The sequence below is a fragment of the Kluyveromyces lactis genome (assembly GCF_000002515.2).
Source record: "Kluyveromyces lactis strain NRRL Y-1140 chromosome B complete sequence".
Classification (NCBI taxonomy): Eukaryota; Fungi; Ascomycota; class Saccharomycetes; order Saccharomycetales; family Saccharomycetaceae; genus Kluyveromyces; species Kluyveromyces lactis.
The window spans coordinates 1,210,976-1,237,563 of NC_006038.1; the positions used below are offsets into that span (position 1 = coordinate 1,210,976).

The window sequence follows — 26,588 nt, forward strand, 5'->3', positions numbered from 1 at the left end:
TTAACAACAACAAAGAGTCTCCGAAGTTGATAAGTCAGCTCAAGTTGTTGGAGGTAGGATATATGATATGGGTTTCATTAAAGGGGACGTAATGTAAAGTTACAATTGATCGTTGTACATATATTTTGCATTTAGGATAAGGAACACGTATGATTAAGGTGTCGCACTAAAAATGAAGCAAAACAAAGACAGCAATCGACGAATGCTAAAAAAATGGTGGTTAATCATACTTGCGGAGCAATGCTAGAATGGCCCGGCTTTTACAAGATTGATTAATTGGGAAGCACAATTATGTTCTTTTTTTTGTGTGTAATTTCTTATGGGGAAGGGGAGGGTGTGTATTCATAAGATTGATGATGTGAAGTTCATTCATCAATGAAATGGTCAACGACAGAAGGATTGGGAATGTCAAAAAATTGATAAATGGAAAAGAATTGAAAGGGGGGAATGGGGAATGGACTAAATACTTGTTGCATTAATTGTCTTTTTTCTTAGTGTATTTCTTTTCATCACTTAAATGATATTGTTCAGTGATAGAAGTATCCAGGTCCACAGGATCTCTGACAACGAGTCTGTTGTTCCATTTCTTACCCATGATGTAGAATTTCTCACCACGAGTATTGAAATTCAATGGACTTGCAGGTGATTGGTAACCTGCATCGTTAGCCCAATCGATTTTGTAATTCGCATACTTCTCGTCCAATTTGAACAATTGCCTAGCGACCTTCAATTTCAATTCTCTCCAAAGTTTATCAATCTGCCCGTATGGGATATCTGTATTCTCCACGAATTCATTCCAGATCGCCGTATCTTGTTTCTTTAGGAATACGTCTTTGAAGACCGGATTGAAGTACCTGTTCTGAATGAATTCATCCAAAAGCATATTCTTGTCATAGCTTAACATCTTACCATCATAGATGAATTCCAACTCACGTTGTCTGAACGCGGTGATTTGGAAAGTGTTGACAGCATAGATGAATAGCTCTTCAAGTTTTGGATCCTGCGAGAATTCCATTAGGAGCAATTCAAACTCGTTTTTTTCGAGCTTCTTGATTCCATCCTCAGGGAAAACTTTCTTCAAGTTTGGACTTTTCACTAACAACTCTACCATCTGTTTAACTCTCCCCTCGGGATACCAGCCTCTTAACTCAGGGACATAACATTCACCTTCATAACATTGGTAACCGTTTTCAATTGGGACCTTATACTCTGCATTTAAATCCTTGAGGACCAAGTTTGGTACATATGCTGGAACACCATGGAAAAAAGTTAACCTTAGTGGAGATAGTTCGAATAGAGTTTGGAAATGCTTATTTCTACAATTGTAAGCTTGAGCATGTTTATTAATGTTGTACCTATCCTTTAACGAATCTGATTGATAAAGTTCTTTCTTATCTCTTTCTTTGATGTTTCGAGACAAATACTCATGCCTTGCTCTTGTCAATTGTCCTTCGGTCTTATTTAATGCCAATTCATACTTCAATCTATCCAGAACGCTGAGCCCTGAGACGTTAGGAACAACGTTAGGGTCCTCGTAGAATGGCATATGTTCTGGGTCAGTTTTCAAATCATTAAAATATTTGTGGACTAACCATTCGAATCTATCGGCAATTGGTTCATAAGATACAGAAAGACCGGTGATATCAACGTACAAACCAGAATCAACGTCAATGAATCTGGCGTCAATGTTATTCAAACCGTTCCCCTTGTTCCTAGCAGTGATGAAGGTACCCACGTCGAGGAAATATCTACCGTTTCCTCTAGTAGGATCCTCAACGATAACGGTTTGGTTAAATTTTTTCGCCATACGGTTTAAATCAGCAATAGGCATTTGAACGTCATGATCACCATCCCAAGTGAACGCCAATCCGTTGTAAAGCCAACCGTACAAAGTACCATGAGCTAACCATGCAGTAAGATCATTGGAAACAGTGAAATGCAACCAGGCTCTAATAATGGCATCCAATCTGGCTCTAACTTCACTATGAGATAATCCACCACGGAAGAACCTTCCATCGTAATGATGACCCAGATGAATCATATCCGTGACATGAGAAGCTTCGGTGAAATACTTCGTTAGGTCGATGTAATGCGTATTCAAAGAAAGCTCTAAAGCTTCCATGTAATGCCTTTGATGTGCAGAAATATTAGCTTCATTGGCCTTCAACTCGTTATATCTTCCTAGTGCATTAAATTCAAAAGATGATTCGTTCAATTCGAGCTTATATGGGAGTCGACGATGTCCTTCACCGTTGAATTGGAAATTCTTGATCTTTGGAGATAGTTGAGACCAAATGGCAAATGGATCGAATTTTGGTGATTTTTTATACTTCCCGATGAATTTTTGTAACAACCCATTGAACAATATGGAATTTGGTTTCCAATCTTGATCTGGGCTTCCTTCTTCTTCTTTACCCACAGAGTTAGCCGATGTTACTGGAACTTGCAAAGAACTTTGATTGTTAAGGAAAGTGACCGAAAGCGGTTGAGCAGAAGGGTTGGTGTATAACACGGATCTGGCTTGCAAATTGTACACTTCTGGTCTTGACCAATTTAGAGTCTTGATGGACATGAACCCGGGCGAAAATGGACTATTGTTGGAAACACAATGTTCATCGATATCGACTATTGGATCAGAAACAGTGGGATCGATCAATTTAGTGTTTTGTAAGAAAGCCTGAACCCCAAGTGGTTTCAAACGATCGTAATCAAAAAGCTTACGCTTGAACTTGGTCTCTAATTTCTTCACCGTTTCCAGAGGGAAATATTTACGAACCACAAAGGAACAATCCAATTTCTCCTCAGGTTCCATATCGATAAAATCGTTCAATGACGATAAATCCGCCCAATCGTACCAATTAAAGGGTAATTCGAACTGTGACCCCTCACTGGTAATCTCATCGAAATGTTCGTTAATATGGTCCAAATACACGGACATTGGTAACCGTGGATCGTAATCATAACTTTTCAACTGCGAGACAGCAGATTGTACGGATTCCTGAGACTTCAAAGAGCTACCGTCTTCGCTGCTGCTGCTGCTGCTGCTGCTGTAAAGTCTTGAGAAAAGAGATGCTAATGTATAAGGTTTCCTATAGAAAACCGTTGTGTTGAAAGTAGAATCGAAAAGGAACTTTTGAATGCGTTGGTACTGCGCACTCTTACTACCATCGAAATTCAAAATAGCACTGAAATCCGATTCTGAAGAATCGGATTTCGCACCAGAACCAGAACCAGAACCAGAACCAGCAGCAGCAGCAGCAGCTTGCTGCTGCTGCTGCTTCTCATTCTGATCCTGTTGCTTAAACCTCTCCTAGCCGCCAGTAAGCCCTGCTTCGTCTGTCCAAAACAACAAGAACGAAGAGTACAACGTGACCAGCACTGCAGCAAGAGCCAAGAACCATACTACGTTCCTGCCTCTATGATCTAGCATTTTTGACTGTACTACTAAAAAACCTGGGTCCTTTTCTCGTCGTCGCTATATTACTTTACCAGACGTTCGAGAGAAGGGCACCGCCAAAATCAAAAATCACCGTTCACTGACTGTTTCTTTTATCTTATATATATATATATATATATATAAGATATAGTTATGTATGGAGAGGCAGTATTATTATTTTATGAATGTCAAATCAATGTCAAATCAATGGTATTGTGGAAAAAGATGGCAAGGCAATTGACATGACAAGCAGGCAACAAAAAGCAATTCTGAAATTTGAAATCACCATTCCGATCAATTAGATGATCTTATTGAGGATCAATCAAGTTACCCGGCACAGACGGAAGGTCGTGCAAACCTGAAATTTGAAATCACCATTCCGATCAATTAGATGATCTTATTGAGGATCAATCAAGTTACCCGGCACAGACGGAAGGTCGTGCAAACCAAATACGGCGGGGACCGGCTGTTACGATAAGAAGAAACTAATAGAGCAGTGTTTATGTGCAAACACTTGCTCTGCGGAACGGATAAATTGGAGTTATTGCATTGTTATCGTGTTACGTCACGGATAATGGCTTTTTTAGGGCCTAGACCTTATCTTTGAATCTTTTTTTTTTTTTTTTTTTTTTTTTGTTTTTCGTTATCAGATAGATGGAGAATCCATGTAGTGGGTCTAGAACACCGATATTGGCACTCAAAGGGTTATTTTCCTAATTGGGGAAAGGGTGCAATGATTAAGAGGCACGAAAAAAGAGAGTGCCGTGCAAGTAGGCAAGGAGAAGGTGGTAAAAAATCATGAGGATTGTATGTAAGAATAGTGAGTGAGCTGTCGGACAGAAAGAAAAATGTCGGGAATTAGAAGAGGTGTTACCCGGACGTTCAGTCCGGGTAACACCTCGTGGTATATCCGGACTTCTTGGATTACCCGGACTACTACGTAGTCCGGGTAATGTCCGGGTAACAACGTCTCATTTCTTTTCCACTCTTCTCGAATGAAAAACTAAAGAAGCCTTTATTGAAAATTGAATAGCCTAAGATGAGATGAGATGAGATGGTATCAGATGACTTGCCTTGCATTACTCCCCCCCCGTCCCCCGCTTCCTCCCCCGCTTCCTCCTCAGCTAAGTACCAATACTCCAAAGAAACACTTTTGCATGTCTGTTGTCGGTTCTCTCATATTTTGTCTCGAGTGTGGTGATCTACTCGATGGACAAGAGTCCAGTCAAGGCAAGATCAGATGTAACCAATGCAATGCCTCTTACAATTCGTCAAAATTCCAAAACTTGAAAGTGGTAACCTCAACAAACGATAAATCGTTCCCATCCAAAATCAGATCCAAGAAATCGTTAGTTAAGACGTCTATTGCCAAGAACGAATTGAAAGATGGTGCTATCATCAACGAAAAATGTCCGAAATGTGCTAACGATAAGATGCATTACCACACTCTACAGCTTAGATCTGCAGATGAAGGTGCCACGGTGTTCTACACATGCACCGCATGTGGATATAGATTCAGAACGAATAACTGAGCACTGTTCTGCCCGCCCCATATATACATATATGTGTGTACATAATATAATAGAGAGAGAGAGTTAAATAATAATAAGTTGTTACCCGGCCCTGTATTTTTTTTCCAATTCTGTAATATGGAATTATTACAGATTGTCCAGCGCCATCAAATATGTATGTAATCTTCAAACACATTGGAAGTTGGTTTTCAATGAGACGTATCACTTCTGAACGGTGCCCCAACTCCAGCAATTCACACCGTATCGATATCGTTTCAAAATGAGTGTGCCTATGCCCGATCTTTCCAACGCAATTGTCGCTCAAGATGAAATGGGTAGACCATTTATCATCGTTAGAGACCAAGGTAACAAGAAAAGACAGCATGGGATCGATGCTAAGAAATCACATATCCTAGCTTCTAGATCCGTGGCTTCGATCATTAAGACCTCTTTGGGTCCTCGTGGGTTGGATAAGATCTTAATCTCGCCAGATGGCGAGATTACCATCACTAACGATGGTGCCACCATTCTTTCCAGAATGGAATTGGATAACGAAATCGCCAAGTTGTTGGTCCAATTGTCCAGGTCGCAGGACGATGAAATTGGTGATGGTACCACCGGTGTTGTCGTACTAGCTTGTGCCTTGTTGGATCAAGCGTTAGATTTGATCGAGAAAGGTGTTCATCCGATTAAGATCGCTAATGGGTTTGACAAGGCTTCTCAAATCGCCATCGCGCATTTGGACTCTCAAGCTGATGATATCTCTGCTTCTGCAACACAGGAGGAATTCAAAAGTTACTTGTTCAAGGCGGCAAAGACTTCATTGGGGTCCAAGATCGTTTCTAAGGATCACGATTTGTTTGCTCAAATGGCCGTTGATGCGATTACCACGGTTATGGATTCGAATAGAAGGGACGTTGATTTCGATTTGATCAAATTAGAAGGACGTGTTGGTGGATCTTTGAAAGACTCTAAGCTTATTAAAGGTGTCGTTATAGATAAGGATTTCTCTCATCCTCAAATGCCCAAATCATTAGAAGGCGATTTGAAGTTGGCTATTCTAACTTGCCCCTTCGAACCTCCAAAACCAAAGACGAAACATAAATTGGATATTTCAAACGTTAAAGAATTCGAACTGTTACAGAAGTACGAATTGGATAAATTCAAAGAGATGATCGATCTAGTCAAGAAATCAGGTGCTAACGTTGTCATCTGCCAATGGGGGTTCGATGATGAGGCTAACCATTTACTCTTGCAAAACGAATTACCAGCTGTTAGATGGGTTGGAGGTCAAGAATTAGAATTGATTGCCATTGCCACCAATGGTCGCATTGTACCAAGATTCCAAGATTTATCTGAAGACAAGTTGGGTACTTGCGGGAAAATATACGAAATGGAGTTCGGTACCACTAAGGATCGTATGTTAGTCATCGAAGAATGTGCCAACTCCAAGACTGTCACATGTTTCCTACGTGGGTCCAACAGAATGATTGTAGATGAGGCTAAACGTGCTTTACATGATTCCCTATGTGTGGTACGTAATTTGATCCGTGATTCTAGAGTTGTGTACGGTGGTGGTGCCGCAGAAGTAACAATGTCCTTGGCTGTATCAGATGAAGCTGACAAACAACGTGGTATTGACCAATACGCTTTCCGTGCATTCTCAAACGCTTTGGATCAAATCCCAATGATTTTGGCTGAAAACTCAGGTCTGGATCCAATCGAAACTCTATCCCTATTGAAGAGTAAACAATTGAAAGAAAAATCTGCCAATATCGGAGTAGACGCTCTAGGAAGGGGTTCTAACGATATGAAGGAACTATTTGTCGTTGATCCTTTAATCGGAAAGAAACAACAAATCCTATTAGCTACCCAACTCTGTAGAATGATTCTAAAGATCGATAACGTTATCACCAGCGGAAAGGACGAATATTGAAAAAAAGGCACAGACTAATTCCTTAACACATAACTTCTCTTCATACCCGATTTCACCACAACGTTTAAACCATTACTGTAAGTAACGTCCCCGAATACCTTCACGTCTCCTATTGCACCATGTATATCTAATATAAATTCTATAATAGTTATAAAGAGGAAGAGAATCTCTTCAAATGTTTAAAGTAAATTTAATATTAATTTTACTCATCAACAGAACGATTCGAGTTTTGAGTCTCTACACAGCGTATATATGTATCATTTACATTCAGTTACGGAAAGTAAATAGGGGAAGGTGGTGCTGTGCATGCCTTTAGTTCAGTTCAGGTTAATAATAAATTTTCTTTTTCCATTTAGGATAGTGTTTTCATTAGATCATGTTGAACAAACTGAAGTTTCTTACGATATCTGGACCGTATTCTTCGTAGTCTTGTTTTGTATGGCAATAACTCTTGAATTCCCCAGTTTGAGCCAATAGCGAACCACCAAACCAAACGGCATTTCTTTGTCTCTTGTGTGAAATGACAGATACGTCAACACCAGTGGATCTTGTACCACTTAGCTTTTCCGATTGTGAAATTCTATCGTTTACAATACCTTTCAAATCTCTTTGTAGTCTTCTACCAAAATCCTTGAACATAGTAGACCCACCAGATAGTACGATATTGTTGTATAAACCTTTACGAACATCAATTGGACATGCTTGAATAGTTTCATCCACGACTACAGGTAAAGGTGTCAAAAAGTCTGACGATGCGATTTCTGGGTTGAAGAAAATTTCTGGGGCCAAGAACCTTTCATAACCTACATCAACCACTTTCTTTGTAGTTCTTTCTTTGTTTTCGACTATGAATTGAGCAAATTTCTCAGAATCTCTATCGAACTTGTTAAACTCCTTCACGATATCGGGACAAACATAACAGTACTCTTGTTTGATACGTTCTGCTGTTCTTAGCGATGCGTCCTGTTCACCACGCTCACGTAAAAGCGATTGGATGAACAATGTTATATCTCTACCAGCGATTGGAATGTTCTTGATGGCAGATCCAATCACATAACCTTCAGCGACTGGAATAACGTGCGTTACACCATCACCAGAATCGATAACGGTACCTGTCAAAGATCTATCTGTAACCTTGGAAGAAGTCCAAGAAGCAGCCAAGGCCAACACAGCTTGCACTGCGATGTACAACCCTGCACAATTAAAACTTTCAAAGAAAATTTCCGCAACTTGTTGTCTATTTTCTGGTGGATTCAAAGGTGGTTCGGTAAGCAAGAAGAAGTGATCCTCTGGTTCTGTTCTCAAATATTTAAAGATGGAATTTTCCCAAAACCTTTCCATATGATCCCAGTTTTCCACTTGACCGTGTCTGATAGGATAACTCAACGAGTACGATGGACCCTGAGATGCTACTAGCGCCTCGTTACCAATATAAAAGTCCAAGTCCTCGGTACCTCTCTTTCCAGCAAGGTTATTCGATATCAAAGTCGAGCTGGCTAAACTGTTGAAATCAGTTGCACTTGTCGAATTCCCACCTCCAGACAAATAAGAGCTCTGAGCATTGGCAGAAGATGATCCAAACCCTGTAGACTTGTTACTAGAACTTTGGCTCTTACCAGATTGTGCTGTTGCAATCGCTGTAGGAAACACCCACGATGGAGAATCGTTACCTGCAAACCCAAGTTTCGTCAAACCGGTACCATTGTCCATGACAACAGCTGGGTTATTCAAATAAGACATTGCTAAAACTGTATTTAAAACTTTTGCACCGTATTATCCACACCCAATTGACACCTGTTGGGCCTTTATACAGTCTGTATTGGTCAATTAATATCGATCTGAAATACCTGGGTCCTTCAATTGTCCTTCATACTAAAGTTCTTTCCATAATTTCGCTTTGGTTCTCAAATTTCCATACTAGATAGGGGAAAAGGGAAGTGCGGGTAACGGAAATAAGCTTCTATTAACTGGACCAACTTCATACATGCCAGGACACCTTTAATTGAGCAAGTCAACACCATGCGCGATATGGTTCATGATTTACTGGAATCTGACAGCTTTCTGTGGTATTCTATTCCTTCATGTCAGTATGTATCACGTGATCTATCAAATCTGTCGCGCGTCAGTGAAATGTTCATTATATAACAGGGAAATCGGAACCAAAGGATAGAGCCCAAGGACTCTGTCCTAACAAGTGCTTCTTTAACTTACTTCCACCAGACATCTGTTAGTACACTCTGGAAACCCATTTATCAGTCCTAACTGTTAGTTATGGCACTGTTTAGAGCTGTAAAATGTGTCATCAGCTGACCTCGCTCAAGTGGGAAACTGTTAGAATTGGAACCGCAATCGAAGTTCATATATAAAAAGATAGCCATATGAAGGTGATAATATACTTGTTACCTAAACCATTGCATGTTGTATCTTTGATTAGCATCAGCAAGTACAAACATACAGTATCCAGCGCGTACTTTATGAAAGAATTCGAGTATCAGATTAGTTCACCTTTGTATCTGGGCACTCATTGGAGTGAGAGGAAATTGCCAGGTGTGTTGACCGTGGCTGGAAGCGATAGCAGTGGTGGTGCCGGCGTTGAAGCCGATGTAAAGACAATTAGTGCTCAAGGATGCTATGCTATGACGTGTATTACTGCATTGACATGTCAGACGCCCGGAAAAGTGTATTCTTTTATCAATACCGATGAGCAGCATATCAAAGAAATTCTTGGTCATAATTTGAGAAGCATGAGATGCGATGCGATTAAGATCGGGATGCTCAACTTAGGAGCTTTGAAAGCAGTAGTTTCCCAGTTGGATCAGATCAAAGTGCCTATTGTTTTGGACCCCGTTATGGTCGCCACTTCTGGATCCCCGTTGAGTTCAGGTGACGTATGGGAATCCTCTGAGATCAAACTTTTGATGGATAAAGTGGCTTTAATTACACCTAATATACCTGAAGCTAAGGCACTTATCCGGGATGAAAGTTACGATCTGAAAACTGTGTCTGATATGGTGGCTTTGAGTAAACGTGTCGCTGCTGACTGTCGTTGTAACGTTTTGTTGAAAGGAGGTCATTGTCCCATCGAGGGAAAAGTGATTGATGTGTTGTTTGTCGATGGACAAGTGTACATCTATAACAGTGATAGGCTAAATTCGGTTAATTTGCATGGGACCGGATGCACATTATCCAGTTGCATCGCGTCCAAATTGGCTTATAACGTTTCTTTACCCGAGGCTGTTTATCAGAGTATTCAATACGTTCATAGTGCGATCATATGCGGTGAAAATATCAAAGTTACCAATTGCACCGAGAATGGGCCCTTGAACCACATTTACTCTACAGCAAAAGGTATACCACACGTAAGCAACGTGGCAATGGATTATGAAAGCATGCTTGCCTTACCTTCTGTGAAACAATCATGGGAGAACTATATCAATCATGAATTTGTGGAAATGGTCAGCAACGGTACCATGAATATGGAACGCTTCCATAAGTATTTGAAACAGGATTATAACTATTTACAAGTGTTTGCTAGAATCCACGCTAAGTTAGCTGCCGACACCGAAGATTTGGAACATTTCGAGAGGGAAACAATGGTATTACAGAACATTATCCACGAGATGGCTAAACAAGAGAGCATTCTTGGAGAAAACATCAAGACTCACGTGAAAAGCATAGAAATGCTCAATTACACCAATTATCTAAAAGAAGTAGCACAATACGGTACCTGGGAACAGTTGTACACTGCCTCAATGCCTTGTTGTCTGGGATACGTTTTCGCAGTCAGAAAGATCGCCGATAAGATTACAGTCACTGAAGAATCGCATCCCGATCTGTACCAATGGTTACAAGAATATCTGCGCCCTGATTTCTACGAGGCTGCACTAGATGGTATCAAGACCCTTGATATAATCCTAAAGCAATCTCACGACGCACCAACTTTGGTCAAGATTTTCCAAGTAGTATGCGACCTTGAATGTAAGTTCTGGGATCAATAGACTTTACAGAGACGTATATAAGCCAACATCGTGGCAGAAGATGATATAGAATAGCACATAATTGTTGTTGAAAGAGGTGAACCGTGAATACGGGAGATACGTCCAGCTGTCCCAAGGAGCCATGAGATGGTAAATACTGTATTTACTACTGTAACCTCATGTATAACCACGTGACACATTTTATTTATTTACCCGGACACGATATTGAAATAGAATGCTCTGATAAGTCCAATAAACAAATAAACTAACAGTATGATTACGGCCAAATGAAGCGATTGAATTATACAAAACAAAAGACTGTTTTATTGCTGTAGGGACCATAAGAGGTCTAGAATTCAAGTTCCCATATACTATAATAAAGTGCTCTTTGTGCAAAGACCAATCGGCTCTCAGAAAATTCTAATATACACGCATTTACAATGCTCAGAAGAAAGGGAGAGTCCGCCAAGAAAAGGTTGGTGTCAGGAACAGCAGCCTCCTTACAAGAGCTTAGTTTGAAGCCCAATTCCAATGGTATACAATCATCTGGTAAAACCGAGGACACAGATGTACCTGGGGATAGCATTTCCGGCGAATTTGGTGCAGCATTATCCGATTCTAATGTTGAAAATAGTGTTAAAGCGTTCAATTTGATCTTTACCAAACTTAAAAGTACCAGTGAGATGGAACGTACAGCTGCCTCATTCGAGTTGAGATCATCGTTGATTTCATTGGCAAGGGAAGTTTCTACGGAACATTTTCAACGGTTCAGTAATGATATTAATAATAAAGTATTTGAATTGATTCACGGGAACGACTCTAACGAAAAGCTAGGTGGTGTTTTAGCTGTTGATACTTTGATTGATTTCTATTCTCGTACTGACGAACTACCAAATCAAACATCAAGATTGGCAAACTATTTACGTGTTCTAATACCATCCAATGATATTGAAGTAATGAGAGCAGCAGCAGGAACCTTAGGTAAACTAGCAGTTCCCGGTGGAACATTGACATCGGAATTTGTGGAATTCGAAGTTAAAACATGCATTGAGTGGTTGACCACATCTCCAGAAAACTCCTCATCGAATTCAAAACAAGAATATAGGAAACATGCATCTTTATTAATTATCAGTGCAATTGCTGATAATTCTCCATATCTACTATATCCATTTGTGAATTCAATCTTGGATAACATTTGGAGAGCGTTGAGAGATACAAAACTTGTAATTAGAACAGATGCATCTGTCACATTGGGAAAATGTTTGACTATCATTAATAACCGTGATTCCTCTCTGACGAAGAAATGGGTTCAAAGACTATTTAATGGATGCATATATGGATTACAACTCAATAGTACTGTTTCCATACATGGTACATTGTTGGTTTATAGACAGTTGGTATCATTGGAAGGTGGATATTTGAAGGACAAATTCGAAGAGATATATGAGACTACTATGAGATACAGAGAAAACAAAAACATTATAATTAGAAAGGAAATCTACGCTATCATTCCGGTACTTGCTGCGTTTGATCCTAAGCTATTTACACAAAAATATTTGGATTCAACAATGATCCATTACTTGACTTTACTAAAGAATATGAACTCGCATCCGGTTACAAATTCTGACAAGGGTCCTATCTTAATTTCTGTTGGTGATATTGCATATTACGTTGGTCCAGATATTGGACCATATCTTGACGCCATTGTCGAAAACCTACGGGATGGCCTAACGACAAAATACAAATTCAGAAAGGATTATGAACAGGAAATTTTCTATTGCATCGGCAAACTCGCATGCGCAGTTCGTCCATTATTAGCAAAATATCTAAACAGAGGACTACTTGAATATATGTTAGCATGCCCTTTAAGTGATCACATGCAAGAGACCTTACTGATTGTATGCGAGAAAATCCCTTCGTTGGAGGGAACAATCAATGAAAAGCTACTCAATATAATATGTCTTGTACTATCTGGTGAGAAGTTCAGACCACCGGGATCCCCTACCCCTATGAAACCATTCTCCGCAGAGACCGCAAGAAATTATAGAGATCAATCACTCTTCAAGAAAACTGGTGAAGCCAATAACGATATTTTTGATGCTGTTATACTTACGAAGGCTTTAAGGATGCTTTCCGACATAAAACCCAAATATTCTCTCACAGAGTTCATTAGGCGTGTCATCATATCATATATGGAACATGACAATTTGCAAGTGAGGAAGCTTGCAGCTTTGACGTCATGCGATCTATTCGTAGAGGACTCCATCTGTAAGCAAACTTCACTTTACGCTTTGAATGTTGTTTCCGAGGTATTGAGCAAACTATTGACTGTAGCAATTACAGATCCAGTTGCCGAGATTAGACTTGAGATCTTGAGACACTTAGATACTAATTTTGACCCTCAATTATCACAACCAGATAACACTAAACTACTATTTATGGCCCTGAACGACGAAGTCTTTGCAATCCAAATGGAAGCAATGAGGATATGTGGTCGGTTAGCCCTCGTGAATCCTGCATATGTCATTCCATCTTTGAGGAAAACTCTTATTCAGTTATTGACTGAATTGAAACACTCAAAGCTAACTAGAAAGAAAGAAGAGTGTGCTTCTCTATTATGTACATTGATCAGCTCCAGTAGTGATGTTACAAAGCCATATCTAGAGCCTGTAATTGAAATACTACTACCGAAGTCACAAGACTCTTCCTCTGCGGTGGCATCAACAGCTCTTAAAGCAATCGGTGAGCTATCGGTGGTCGGAGGTGAAGATATGGTTCCTTTCTTGGATGAATTGATGCCATTAATAATTGATACTTTCCAAGATCAGTCTAACTCATTCAAAAGAAATGCAGCTTTGAAAGCATTAGGCCAATTATCTGCCTCTTCGGGATATGTTATTGATCCGCTATTAGATTATCCTGAATTACTTGGCGTTCTTCTCAATATTTTAAAATCTGAAAGTTCACAGAACATTCGTAGAGAAACCGTCAGGCTGATAGGTATTCTTGGTGCTTTAGATCCGTATAAACACAGAGAAGTGGAACGTACATCTAGTACAAATATTACGGTAGAACAAAATGCCCCTCCAATTGATGTGGCTTTGTTAATGCAAGGTATGTCTCCATCTAACGAGGAGTATTATCCTACCGTAGTAATTGGAGTCCTCATGAAGATTTTGAAAGATCCTTCGTTATCTATTCACCATTCAACTGTTATTCAAGCGATCATGCACATTTTCCAGACAATGGGGCTTCGCTGTGTCATATTTTTGAAACAGATCATTCCTGGATTTATACTGGTTATGCACACATGTCCACCTTCACTTCTTGAGCTCTACTTCCAACAGCTCAGTGTTTTGATTTCAATTGTGAAACAACACATCAGACTACATGTGTCTGAAATTGTGGAAGTAATCTCAGAATTCTTCCCTATCGTAAAGCTACAATTAACTATCATCTCGGTTATCGAATCACTATCAAGAGCCTTAGAAGGAGAATTCAATCCTTATTTACCTAATATACTATCTTTGTTTTTGGATGTTTTGGAAAAAGACCAGTCGAATAAGAAGGTTGTCTCAATTAGAATATTGAAGTCATTGGTAGTTTTTGGACCACATCTAGAGGAATATGCTCACCTCGTACTGCCAACTATCATAAAACTATCGGAGTTTAGCTCAGGAAATTTGAAGAAGGCCGCAATCATTACTATAGGACGTCTATCGAAAAATGTCAATCCACTAGAAATGTCGTCTAGGATTGTGCAAGCCCTAGTAAGAGTCTTAAATACATCAGAACTCGAGTACGTGAAAGCAACAATGAACACATTAAGTTTACTTCTTTTACAACTCAATATTGATTTTACTGTATTCATTCCAGTTATCAATAAAACTTTAGTCAAACAGAACATTCAGCACACAATATACGACCGTTTGGTTGCCAAACTTTTGAATAATGAGCCACTACCGACCAAAATTATTATTGATAAAGATTTCGATTTACCTAATAAAGAAATGGACGATGTAAAGGTAGCTTCCAAGAAGCTTCCTGTCAACCAACTTGTGCTAAAAAATGCCTGGGATTGTAGTCAACAAAGAACAAAGGAGGACTGGCAAGAGTGGATTAGACGGCTATCAATTTCTTTACTCAAAGAATCATCTTCTCATGCTTTACGTGCCTGCTCCGGATTGGCTGGTATCTACTATCCATTAGCTAGAGAATTATTCAACGCCTCATTTGCAAGTTGTTGGGGTGAACTTTACACGCAATATCAAGAGGATTTGGTTCAGTCTTTGTGCTCTGCTTTATCCTCACCAAACAATCCTCCTGAAATCCACCAGACATTATTAAATTTGGTTGAATTCATGGAGCATGACGACAAACCGCTACCAATTTCTATATCAACTCTTGGCGAATACGCTCAGCGTTGTCATGCATATGCAAAAGCTTTACATTATAAAGAACTGGAGTTCATTGAAGAGCCAACAACTTCAACTATCGAGTCCTTAATCAGTATCAATAATCAATTACACCAAACAGATGCAGCAATCGGTATTTTGAAGCATGCGCAGCAACACCACGATCTACAATTGAAGGAAACTTGGTACGAAAAGTTACAAAGATGGGATGACGCTTTGACTGCGTATAATAAGCGTGAGGCTGCTGGTGAAGATTCGATAGAAGTTACAATTGGTAAAATGAGATCATTACACGCCTTAGGTGACTGGGATCAATTGTCTGAACTTGCAGCAGACAAGTGGGCTTCGTCAAAGATAGACATTAAGAGAGCAATCGCTCCTCTGGCTGCGGGTGCTGCGTGGGGTTTAGCTCAATGGGATCGAATCGAGCAGTACATTGAGGTGATGAAACCACAATCTCCAGATAAGGCCTTCTTTGCTGCCGTTCTTTGTCTACATCGCAACAATTTCGATAAAGCACAAGAACAAATCTTTGCTGCCAGAGATCTTCTTGTTACTGAAATGTCTGCCTTGGTGAACGAAAGTTACAACCGTGCTTATGGTGTTGTGGTAAGAACTCAAATGGTCGCGGAATTAGAAGAAATAATTCAGTATAAAAATTTACCACAGGGTTCCGATAGACGGGCTATGATACGGAAGACATGGAACAAAAGATTGTTAGGTTGTCAAAAGAATGTTGATGTCTGGCAAAGAATTCTAAAGGTACGGTCACTAGTTATAAAGCCTAAACAAGATATGAAAGTATGGATTAAATTTGCTAATCTTTGTAGGAAGTCCGGACGGTTAGGTCTAGCTCAGAAGACATTGAACACTCTTCTGGAAGAGAGTAGTGATCCAAAGAATCCAAATACTGCTCGTGCACCTCCACCAGTTGTCTACGCCCAATTGAAATACATGTGGGCTACAGGTTCTCAAAAGGAAGCACTCAACCATTTAATAAGCTTTACTTCTCGTATGGCACACGATCTAGGCCTCGATCCCAGTAACATGATAGCTCAAAGTGTCCCACAGAATAGCAGCGTATCTCAGCATCACATTGAAGACTATACGAAGTTACTTGCTCGTTGTTTCTTAAAGCAAGGTGAATGGAGAGTCTCACTACAGCCAAATTGGCGCCTGGAAAATCCTGATGCTATCCTAGGTTCCTATTTACTAGCTACTCACTTTGATAAGTCGTGGTATAAAGCTTGGCATAATTGGGCATTGGCAAACTTCGAGGTCACTTCGTCGCTTACCCAGCGAATCAAAGATGACAAAGTTCTAACACTTGAAGACGCCTCTACGGAGTTTACCAATGGTGCCGTGGCAGGGCTTGGCGCGAATGAAAATTTCCCTCCAGAACTGGTCCAACGTCATGTCGTGCCAGCCATCAAAGGTTTTTTCCGTTCTATTGCTCTTTCCCAATCGAGTTCTTTACAGGATACGTTAAGATTACTCACTTTGTGGTTCAAATTCGGTGGTATTCCAGAAGCTGCACAAGCTATGCATGAAGGCTTTGGATTGATCAAGATCGATAACTGGTTAGAAGTTATCCCACAATTGATCTCCCGAATTCATCAACCAAATCAAACCGTTAGTAGATCTTTACTATCTTTGCTAGCTGATTTGGGTAAAGCCCATCCACAGGCATTAGTGTATCCATTGACAGTTGCCATTAAATCTGATTCGGTCTCAAGACAGAGGGCAGCTTTGTCCATCATAGATAAGATGAGAATGCACAGTCCTAAACTTGTCGATCAAGCAGAATTAGTAAGTGACGAATTGATCAGAGTCGCTGTTTTGTGGCACGAACTTTGGTACGAAGGTCTTGAAGATGCTAGTAGACAATTCTTTGGTGAACATAACACGGAAAAGATGTTTGCCACTTTGGAGCCATTGCATGAGATGCTAAAACGTGGTCCTGAAACCTTGCGTGAGATTTCGTTCCAAAATTCGTTTGGTAGGGATTTGAACGATGCCCACGAGTGGGTAATGAACTACAAGAGAACAAAAGATATCAACAACCTTAACCAAGCTTGGGATATCTATTATAATGTCTTCCGTCGTATTAGCAGGAAACTCCCTCAATTACAGACGTTGGATCTCCAACATGTTTCACCAAAACTAGCTGCTGCGAAAGATTTAGAACTTGCTGTTCCAGGTACATATCATGCCGGAAAACCTGTCATTAGAATTACCCATTTCGAGCCAATATTTACTGTTATTTCATCCAAACAGCGTCCTCGTAGGCTATCTATCAAGGGTAGCGATGGTAAAGACTATCAATATATTGTCAAGGGCCATGAAGATATCAGACAAGATAATTTGGTCATGCAATTGTTTGGTTTGGTTAATACTTTATTACAGAATAACCCCGAGAGTTTCCAAAGGCATTTGAACATTCAACAATACCCTGCTATCCCATTATCACCTAAATCCGGTCTTTTGGGATGGGTTCCAAATAGTGATACATTCCATGTCTTGATCAGAGAACATCGTGAAGCAAGCAAAGTTCCACTAAATATAGAACACAGAATAATGCTCCAAATGGCTCCTGATTATGATAACCTAACTCTATTGCAAAAAGTGGAAGTTTTCACTTATGCTCTTGATAACACCAAGGGCCAGGACTTGTATAAGGTTCTATGGTTAAAGAGTCGTTCATCAGAATCATGGCTCGAACGTCGTACAACTTACACAAGATCGTTAGCCGTCATGTCAATGGTAGGATATATTTTAGGTTTAGGTGATCGTCATCCAAGTAATTTGATGTTGGACCGTGTTACTGGTAAAGTTGTCCACATTGATTTCGGTGACTGTTTCGAAGCTGCAATTCTCAGAGAGAAATACCCAGAAAAGGTACCATTCAGATTAACAAGAATGTTAACGTACGCAATGGAAGTCAGTGGTATTGAAGGTAGTTTCCGTATCACCTGTGAGAACGTAATGATGGTCCTAAGGGATAATAAGGAGTCCTTGATGGCTATTTTGGAAGCCTTTGCATACGATCCATTAATCAACTGGGGTTTCGATCTACCGACTCAAGCCGTGATGGAACAGACGGGAATAGATCTACCTCTTGCAAATCCAAGTGAGTTACTAAGAAAGGGCGTCATCACCGTTGAAGATGCGGCCAAGATGGAACTACAACAAAAGGCAGAAGTCCGCAACGCAAGAGCCACTCTTGTTCTCAAAAGAATCGCTGATAAACTTACTGGTAACGATTTCCCAAGGTATCAAGAACTATCTGTGCCTGATCAAGTCGACAAGTTGATCCAGCAAGCTACATCAGTAGAAAACCTATGTCAACATTACATCGGCTGGTGTTCGTTCTGGTGATACCTAAACAAAAAGAACATCGCTAAAAGCATTATAGACTATTGAATCATTATATCTTCTTATACACTATGTATTTGTAAGAAGGTGCGTATACCTGTCATTATTTATCAAAATAAAAATCATACTCATCAAGAATACTTACCTTCATAATCCAATACCCGAGCTTGCCATTTGGATAGGAGTACCTTCAATGAATCTAAAGGTTGTAATTCTTCATCGAAGTGTCTAGCGGACAACACCCTGTTAATCCGTAGTTCGTCTTGAGCTTGCTTTAAGTCTGCAGCAACTTGAGGGTCTGCATTCCCATAAAGCGTGGTAAATAGCCTCAATTTACCCACAATTTCCCCTATTTGAAACCCATACTTAGCACCCAAGGGGAAGGTATCGTCAAACCCAGCTTGCAAGTTTTCCTCCTTCGCTGACGAAATACCATCTAAATACCCTCTTTTCGAATGTATTTGTTGAAGTTTCTTCACTTCTAGCGACTCTTGAGGACCGGTACTGGCCTCATTATCAGAGCCCCATATATTTTCCTCATCTGTCATCTCCACGGTCATTGGTCGTGAGGTTATGATCAATATCTTGGTCCTCTAGTGGACACCTCTTTATCATCTCATCGTGTACTCTGTATTTAATAAGCTTTCAACATTGAAAAATTCCCAGCTGAACCTTTAACGACTTTGAATGATAAGATCTTTTGGATTATAAAATATGAGAAATAAAGGTTTGTAAAGGGCCATTGAGAGCTCAAGAAGGTGTTGAGGCGCGATGTCTAGTGGAACGATATTCAAGAAACAGAAGTTGAACCCATCAGATGGTAAAGGTCAAGCAAAACCATGGGTTGAAAAGTATAGACCAAGGAAATTAGATGATGTTGCTGCTCAGGATCATGCCGTTACCGTCTTGAAAAGGACTTTACAGACTGCAAATTTGCCACATATGTTGTTTTATGGTCCTCCTGGTACTGGTAAGACTTCTACTATTCTTGCTTTGACGAAAGAGTTGTACGGTCCCCATTTATCGAACAGCAGAGTTCTAGAATTAAACGCGTCCGATGAACGTGGTATTTCGATCGTCAGAGAGAAAGTGAAGAACTTTGCTAGGCTCACTGTGTCTAAGCCATCAGAATCAGACCTTGCGAATTATCCATGTCCACCATACAAAATTATCATTCTTGATGAAGCCGATTCTATGACTGCTGACGCACAAAGTGCGCTGCGTAGAACCATGGAAACCTATTCTGGTGTCACTAGATTCTGTTTGATCTGTAATTACGTTACTAGAATCATTGATCCCTTGGCTTCAAGGTGTTCCAAATTCAGATTCAAAGCGTTGGATTCATCCAATGCACTAAGCCGTCTACAGTTCATCGCTAACGAAGAATCTTTGAAATATGAAGACGGTGTTCTTGAAAGAATATTAGATATTTCCCAAGGTGATCTAAGAAAGGCTATAACTCTGCTCCAATCTGCAGCTAAGATCGTGTTGCAGAACGATGATGCGAATACTATTACTTTGAAGCATGCTAATGAATTATCGGGGACGATTCATGAAGAGATACTACAGGATCTAATCAACGTAATAAAAGGAAAAGATCTCAACAAGATTATTGATAAGGTACAGGAATTTGTTAACCAGGGATGGAGTGCAGCTTCAGCATTGACCCAATTGCATGAGTATTACATCAAGAATGAAAGCTACGATACAGAGTTTAAGAATAAGGTATCTTGGCTACTTTTCGATAGCGATTCCAAGTTAACCAACGGAGCTAGCGAGCATCTTCAAATGTTGAACCTAGCAATGAAGGTATCTCAATTATATAACTAGTTAGATGAGTAATTAGATCAATGAATGCAAAGAAAAGTATCGATTTACTTGCTACTTATTTAGATGTAATTGCGTTATTGGCGCGGATTTGTTTGGCGCGGTTGCTGCGGGTGTTGTTGTTGCTGCGGGTATTGTTGTTGCTGCTGCTGCTGTTGTTGTTGTTGAAACTGTAGAGCCATCATTGGATGGCCATATGGGAATGCATTTGGTGGGATACCTTGAGCTGGAATTGGAACATTTTGCCCATTGAAGTTCATTGGCATACCTGACATCATATAAGGTTGTTGTGGGTGGGATTGAGGATGGCCTTGTGAAGGAACTTGACCTTGCGGACCAACTTTACTTGCTGGCTGTTTTGGAGCGCTAGGAGGCTGCTGTTGTGGGTTACCCAAGTGTTCGGGGAATCCTTTACCGTTGCTCATTATACGTGGCTGTCCCATTCCAGGTGGCGGTGGAGGAGGCATAGCATAGCCACCTTGGAAGTGCTGTGGAGGCATTCCCATAGGAGGGGCCATCATATGTGGTGGCATCCCAACTGGGAATCCTGGAGGTGCCTGCATTGGAGCACCTGATTGAGCAATGTTTTGTGGTGGTTTACCATGTTGCTGCTGCTGAGCAGGATGAGCATGCTGGCTGTGTTGTTGATGAATTTGTTGAAGTTTGCGTTGTTGAGGTTGCTGCTGCTGCTGTTGATGTGGGCGCTGAATGTGTTGCTGTTGTTGCTGTTGTTGCTGTTGCTGATGCTGCTGCTGCTGCTGCTGCTGCTGCTGCTGCTGTGTGATGTTAGGTATCTGAGATTGATTTTGGGAAAGGCCCGGAGGGGCAGAGACTAAGGGCTGTTGCATCATATTTTCACTGCCTTTAGTCATTAAACTCTTCAAAAACACGCTGCCATTGACATCATTATCTTTCGCAGCACGAGGACCTGAGTGAGGTTGGGAATGATTCGAAGAAGCGACCGACGACAATGATGTGGTAGAAGACTGTTGAGTAAGACCAGGTGGATTGTTTACCATGGGCTTTTCAGGTTGTTGGTGTTGAACTACCGAATCTGAAGATGGTGAGTCAGTATTGAATAGAGAGAGTAGCCTGGATCCCGCAGCTGGTCTGCTATCTTCCGAAGATTGACTTGGAGGCTTCGCGATAGGACGGTTATCACTGGCATCCGGAGAATTACCACCTTGGAAGAACGAGGAGAATCTGGAAGAATTGCTCTTGCTTATGCCTTGGCCTTGACTGCCGTGTTGAACATCTTGGGAATCTCTATCTTGTTTTTCAAATGTTTGTTTCGAAACGTCTTCCGACGAGTCCGCTGGCTCAAGCTCTTCCAATGGAGCACTCTTTTGGTCATCCGGCTTTAAATTGAAGAAATCGGATATGGAGCTGAAACTTTGAGCTGGCAATCCTGCAGGAGAATCCGAATCTTTGCCCGCATCAGAGTCCAACCCTCTTTTTTGACGCTCCAGTTCCTTCATTTTGTTTCTCCAATTCTCAAAATCTGCCATTGGATTCCCTGTAGATTCCATCTGTTCTTCCAAAGCAATGTATTCTTCGTTGCTCTCCTTCCCAGCCTTTTTACCACCTTGACGCTTGCTATTTCTATTGTTCCTGGCATTTCTGCTACCACTCTGGGCACCTCTGTCCTTTCCGCCAAACTTATCATCATGGTTACCTCTGGTGTTGGATCCCTTCCTACCACCGACGTTGGATCCTGGAACGGGTAATCTCCAAAACTTCTTGTTAGGCAATTCAGAAGCTAGATTGGTCACGTCTTCCTCTGCAACTTGCTCGCGAATAGCAAGCAATTCGTTCCGTGAATAGACCACCTTGCCACTGCTGAATTCAGGCTTATAATCAAAAGTGTACTTAAATTCAATGGGTTCGGTCTCAGTTTGAGCTTCTGACTGGCTGGTATCCAGATTTTCCTTCACCTTCATAAGAAACCTCGTAAGGCCATTCTCTTCTGCTGTGTCGGACATTGCTAACGTCGCTTTTTCGCGGTTGCAGTCTGTTCGTTCGTTATCGTAAACGGATGTATCAAAACTTGTTTCTGACCAGAAAATATCACTCGTTTATCGGTGCAGCACTGTATAAACAATGATATGTTAATTCTAAGATAATATACCGGCTCTGAGCACCAAAATTAGTTGCAATATACCGTCTGTATCGTTGTTTACTTTCGCCAATCCCTCCTTTATCACTTGATAACTTAAAGGTTTGATTGAATTCCTTTGTTCGTTTTAGGAATGTTGTTTGTTTGGAAAATTTATGAAGTTAGGGTAACCAAAAAGTTCAGCTCTACATGGGCTAACCTTGAAACAGCAGTGTGGTTCCTACTGTCTGACGGCACTAATGCTGTTTAAAGCTATCTATACTACTTATGGGTGTGTATATTAGCCGTAGTTTTGTACTTGAAGCCGGTCAAATGGTTTTTGATAAACTCTTTTAGGATGCTTGTATTACTTTTATAAGATTAGATAATGATGAATGATGAACAAATGCATAAATGACTGATGATAGGATGCGTTTTGTTTAGTGAATTTGAATCCTCTATAAACTTTTGTTTTATTGCTTCATGTTTGTAATGAACTGTACAAAATACTTTTCGAATTGTTTTGCATCCAAAGTTCCTAAGGCATTGATGAATTCAACAACTAATGATTGTGGGAACTGAATTTGGGGGAAGTAGATTTCGGTCAAATATTTGACGCATGCATTTTCGTTGATATTATTATTGGTTGAAGAATTATTGATGTTGTAGAGAGCTTTGAGTAATCTGGAGAGATCACATGCGATAACTCTGCAGCCACCATCTTGGATATTGAATTCGTATTCAGGTTTGAAGGGAATTTCAAATAGTAGCGGGATACTGGTGGTAATGAAAAACTCGTTTAACCCATCGAGTTTGTTTACGTTGATAGCGTTTCTATCCTTTGGGTCCGTGCAGATGCCAGTACCGAAAAAGTTGATGAAATTGACAAGGACGTTAATTGACAGTTTCATGGTAGACGTCTCGTGAATTTCTTCTGCAGTGTAGCTTAACAAATCGGTGAGCACCCTTGGTAATATGTTTTTATTGCTCTCTGTGAGTAGAAGAGAAGTACAGTTATTTGAGACAAAAGTAGCCAACAATCCATAGTACGATTTTTTCAAATTGATCTTTTCTCTGAAGGAATCCGTTACAATGACATTCTTACCGTTAGAGGATTTGGATTCTGAGGATGTAGATGATTCTTGTTCCAATTGTGTTTCCAAAGTGAAAACTTTCTCCACAACAGGGGTGAACAAATTATTGAAAAGCTGATAACAGTTATCGTCATCTTTAAACATGTGAATCATCTGACCCAAAAATCCTATGAAATCACCCATTTCCAAAGGTTTCAAATCGGAGTTTAAAAAGATTGAGATCAATCTGCTTGCAAATGGTATGATTTGATTGTTTAGGATAGGGATTAATCTAGAGAAAGAGAATCTGGCTGCATCTCTTATGGTTTCAAATTTGTTAAAATAAGAAAACGTAACCAAGATGACCTCGGCAATATTGGAAAATTTCTCAATCAAGCTCTTACAAATAACTCTCTCACTGACCTTGGCATTATTGACTTGATTATCAGGAACTAGTCCGCTATGTACACCACGAGCCACAGTACCGATAGCCATTAAAATATGATGAGTTTGCAATACAACTTGTGGGTTTTTCACCTGAGCCGAAATACATTGTTCGAGATCCGCGAATAAAGGTGTTAAAACACCATCTAGAATTTCATACTCATTGTTAACGTTAGCTCCAATTAGTACACCAGTTCCCTCGAAAAGGTACAGTTGGCTATCGAAAATAGTATCCAGTTCTTGTGCCAAAGGACTTGCCTTTATGGAAAGAAGTGGAGAAATTTTGGACAAAAGCATTGACAAAAAATCGGTGGATAATTTTGGCTTTGAGGTTTTGATCAACCTTGTAAATAAATACCATGTTCTCAACCTGACACGTTCGTTACCACTGAACATACTGAAAGGAGTACAAAAGATATTAAGCAAAGTTAAGTCTTTGTTTTCTACTTGAATGAAGTTATTATGTCTTACAACAAGTTCAAAGAATGAGATCTGAACTAATGGGTTGTTCATCTGGAATAACGTTGGATGATTCAACAATGTTGTCATATACTTTTCCATTAATTGAGCAGGTTTCGAGGTGGATATTTCTGTCTTATTGACTCCGAAAAGGTTATTTCTTATGGATTCGGCGAAATTGTGAAGCTGGTAAATAGCTAATTCCAACACTCTCCAATCCTGCTGTTCGGTAATTGACTGTTCAATATTATCGGAGATAATGTCAAAGTATAATTCTGGATTGATCACTGCGATGGAATCCTGGAAAGTCTTTAGCTTTGATCGTATATTTTCAACAAATTCATCAATCTCTTCGTTATCGTCAATGCTATCACATGAATCGTCAATCTTCATTTTCAGCACACATACGGTACCTAGCGATTTGAGGAAATTCAAATGAGCTGGATCAATAGGGATTCTCTTCGAATTCACTGCAACGGCACTACCCGGTTTCCCACCGAGAGCGAAAAGCTTTTTCATAACAGCTAGATAGTTGGTAACGAATGAGAAACACTGTTGAGTGACAGAATCGTATTCATGGGCCATAAATTTCAAGACCAGTGGTGACACAACGTTAATGATTTGTTCATCTGCCGCAGATGAAACTGACTGTAACTCTTGTGAGTCATTACATTGATCCATAACCATGGATAACTCAAGAGCAACACCATTGGTCAATTTTGCCATCTGTTCCAAAACGTCAAGGTCTTCAGCGGAACCTGTCGCCACTACTCTATCGGTCAAGTTGAGCATGCTTAGCAATTGCAACTTGTCCGCAGGTTTCATCTTCTTCGAGATGATTTCACAGAGACATTGCCCGCATGCAAGCTTCGTTTGTGGGAATTTCAAATATTCATAGATAGTACCGATGTATGACTGTTGAACTATGAGGTTGATATCGATCCAAGAAATGTACGATCCAACACACTGAAGCACTAATGACGCTAGTACGGGCAACTGTTGACAATTCAAAAGTGCAGAAAACCAAATATTACTCAACAACTCCACATCCTGAACACGCATATAGTCCTTCAACTCGTTATTCTTGAGTTGCACCTCTTTCGATCTGACAAATGCTTGATCACCGATCTCCGTATTGATAGATGCACATATTCTAAAGAAAAGATCCAATCCAATCGCATTGAACTCAACACCGGTACTCTTAGAATCCCTTAACGATGCTATTCCAACTAGTTGAATTAAATCCACAAAGAAACTCGACCACATATTATTATTAACCTCTCCGTACATGTTATAAAACAAATGAGCAAACAACTCTGCCACCTTATTACGTACAAATTCTGGCGGCGTACTTTTCACTCCCTTAGAACCTTGACCTACTCCTGAAACCCTGGCTCCATCACTACTGCTGTTCTCAAGTTGTGTTCGCAGAAACTGCAACGCACTTTGCTGCAACGCATACAATTTCTCATGATTTGCCGGCAGCTCCAACGCCTGCTCGCTCAAAACTTGCAATGCGAAAAACCTGCCCACATCACTAGCCACTGGATCCTGCAAGTACTGTGAAAACACCTGTACAGCATCTTCAGAACTCTTCAGCTGCTGTAAAAAATCAAGTGCTTGTTTCTTCAAATCATTTCCAGCGGTAGAAGAATTGGCAATATCGACCGCCTGCTGGATATGTGACATACCTTCTTCTTCTTCTTCTTCTTCTTCTGAATTTCAAATAAATACTAAGTCCTTGTCCCCCTGGCTTGCCACTGAGCGGATCCAAAACCGAACTCTATATATATCGTTTGAATTTCCGTTCTCTAATGAAACTTGTATGTTTAACACAAAAGAAAGTAAAACAGATAAAACAGAACGCTTTCTTCTCAGTACTCCCTCTGAATCTATACTCCCGGGCTCTATACACTCTTGCCGCTGGGATCCTGAGTCCTTAATCAGTGTTTTACAGTTCAATTTCTCGCCTTGTTGATCTGTCAATGTGTATTCTTGAATTGTGTTAACATTGGAAATGCTTAGATGCTCATCAAAATT

At 40.2% G+C, this 26,588-nt stretch overlaps 10 protein-coding genes across 10 annotated transcripts; 5 read left to right on the forward strand and 5 right to left on the reverse strand.

Annotated features, from left to right (window-relative positions):
- Positions 1–475: 475 nt before the first annotated feature.
- Positions 476–2,938, reverse strand: KLLA0_B13838g (LicD family protein; the record flags this gene model as incomplete). The annotated part of the gene is made up of 1 exon (XM_452147.1): positions 476–2,938. One exon carries the CDS (start codon positions 2,936–2,938, stop codon positions 476–478), a length of 2,463 nt encoding a protein of 820 aa, XP_452147.1.
- Positions 2,939–4,485: 1,547 nt separating this feature from the next.
- RPA12 (DNA-directed RNA polymerase I core subunit RPA12) lies at positions 4,486–4,968 on the forward strand (the record flags this gene model as incomplete). Its single annotated transcript, XM_452148.1, has 1 exon — positions 4,486–4,968. One exon carries the CDS (start codon positions 4,486–4,488, stop codon positions 4,966–4,968), a length of 483 nt encoding a protein of 160 aa, XP_452148.1.
- A 259-nt stretch (positions 4,969–5,227) lies between these two features.
- CCT5 (chaperonin-containing T-complex subunit CCT5) lies at positions 5,228–6,883 on the forward strand (the record flags this gene model as incomplete). Its single annotated transcript, XM_452149.1, has 1 exon — positions 5,228–6,883. One exon carries the CDS (start codon positions 5,228–5,230, stop codon positions 6,881–6,883), a length of 1,656 nt encoding a protein of 551 aa, XP_452149.1.
- Positions 6,884–7,252: 369 nt separating this feature from the next.
- On the reverse strand, positions 7,253–8,623 carry ARP3 (actin-related protein 3; the record flags this gene model as incomplete). The annotated part of the gene is made up of 1 exon (XM_452150.1): positions 7,253–8,623. One exon carries the CDS (start codon positions 8,621–8,623, stop codon positions 7,253–7,255), a length of 1,371 nt encoding a protein of 456 aa, XP_452150.1.
- Positions 8,624–9,261: 638 nt separating this feature from the next.
- KLLA0_B13926g (uncharacterized protein) lies at positions 9,262–10,881 on the forward strand (the record flags this gene model as incomplete). Its single annotated transcript, XM_452151.1, has 1 exon — positions 9,262–10,881. The coding sequence occupies one exon, from the start codon at positions 9,262–9,264 to the stop codon at positions 10,879–10,881; it is 1,620 nt and encodes a 539-aa protein (XP_452151.1).
- Positions 10,882–11,300: 419 nt separating this feature from the next.
- On the forward strand, positions 11,301–18,653 carry TOR1 (phosphatidylinositol kinase-related protein kinase TOR1; the record flags this gene model as incomplete). Its single annotated transcript, XM_452152.1, has 1 exon — positions 11,301–18,653. One exon carries the CDS (start codon positions 11,301–11,303, stop codon positions 18,651–18,653), a length of 7,353 nt encoding a protein of 2,450 aa, XP_452152.1.
- Positions 18,654–18,781: 128 nt separating this feature from the next.
- On the reverse strand, positions 18,782–19,210 carry YAE1 (Yae1p; the record flags this gene model as incomplete). The annotated part of the gene is made up of 1 exon (XM_452153.1): positions 18,782–19,210. The coding sequence occupies one exon, from the start codon at positions 19,208–19,210 to the stop codon at positions 18,782–18,784; it is 429 nt and encodes a 142-aa protein (XP_452153.1).
- Positions 19,211–19,421: 211 nt separating this feature from the next.
- Positions 19,422–20,480, forward strand: RFC2 (replication factor C subunit 2; the record flags this gene model as incomplete). Its single annotated transcript, XM_452154.1, has 1 exon — positions 19,422–20,480. One exon carries the CDS (start codon positions 19,422–19,424, stop codon positions 20,478–20,480), a length of 1,059 nt encoding a protein of 352 aa, XP_452154.1.
- A 74-nt stretch (positions 20,481–20,554) lies between these two features.
- EAP1 (Eap1p) lies at positions 20,555–22,459 on the reverse strand (the record flags this gene model as incomplete). The annotated part of the gene is made up of 1 exon (XM_452155.1): positions 20,555–22,459. One exon carries the CDS (start codon positions 22,457–22,459, stop codon positions 20,555–20,557), a length of 1,905 nt encoding a protein of 634 aa, XP_452155.1.
- A 586-nt stretch (positions 22,460–23,045) lies between these two features.
- LOS1 (Ran GTPase-binding protein LOS1) lies at positions 23,046–26,237 on the reverse strand (the record flags this gene model as incomplete). Its single annotated transcript, XM_452156.1, has 1 exon — positions 23,046–26,237. One exon carries the CDS (start codon positions 26,235–26,237, stop codon positions 23,046–23,048), a length of 3,192 nt encoding a protein of 1,063 aa, XP_452156.1.
- Positions 26,238–26,588: the final 351 nt, after the last annotated feature.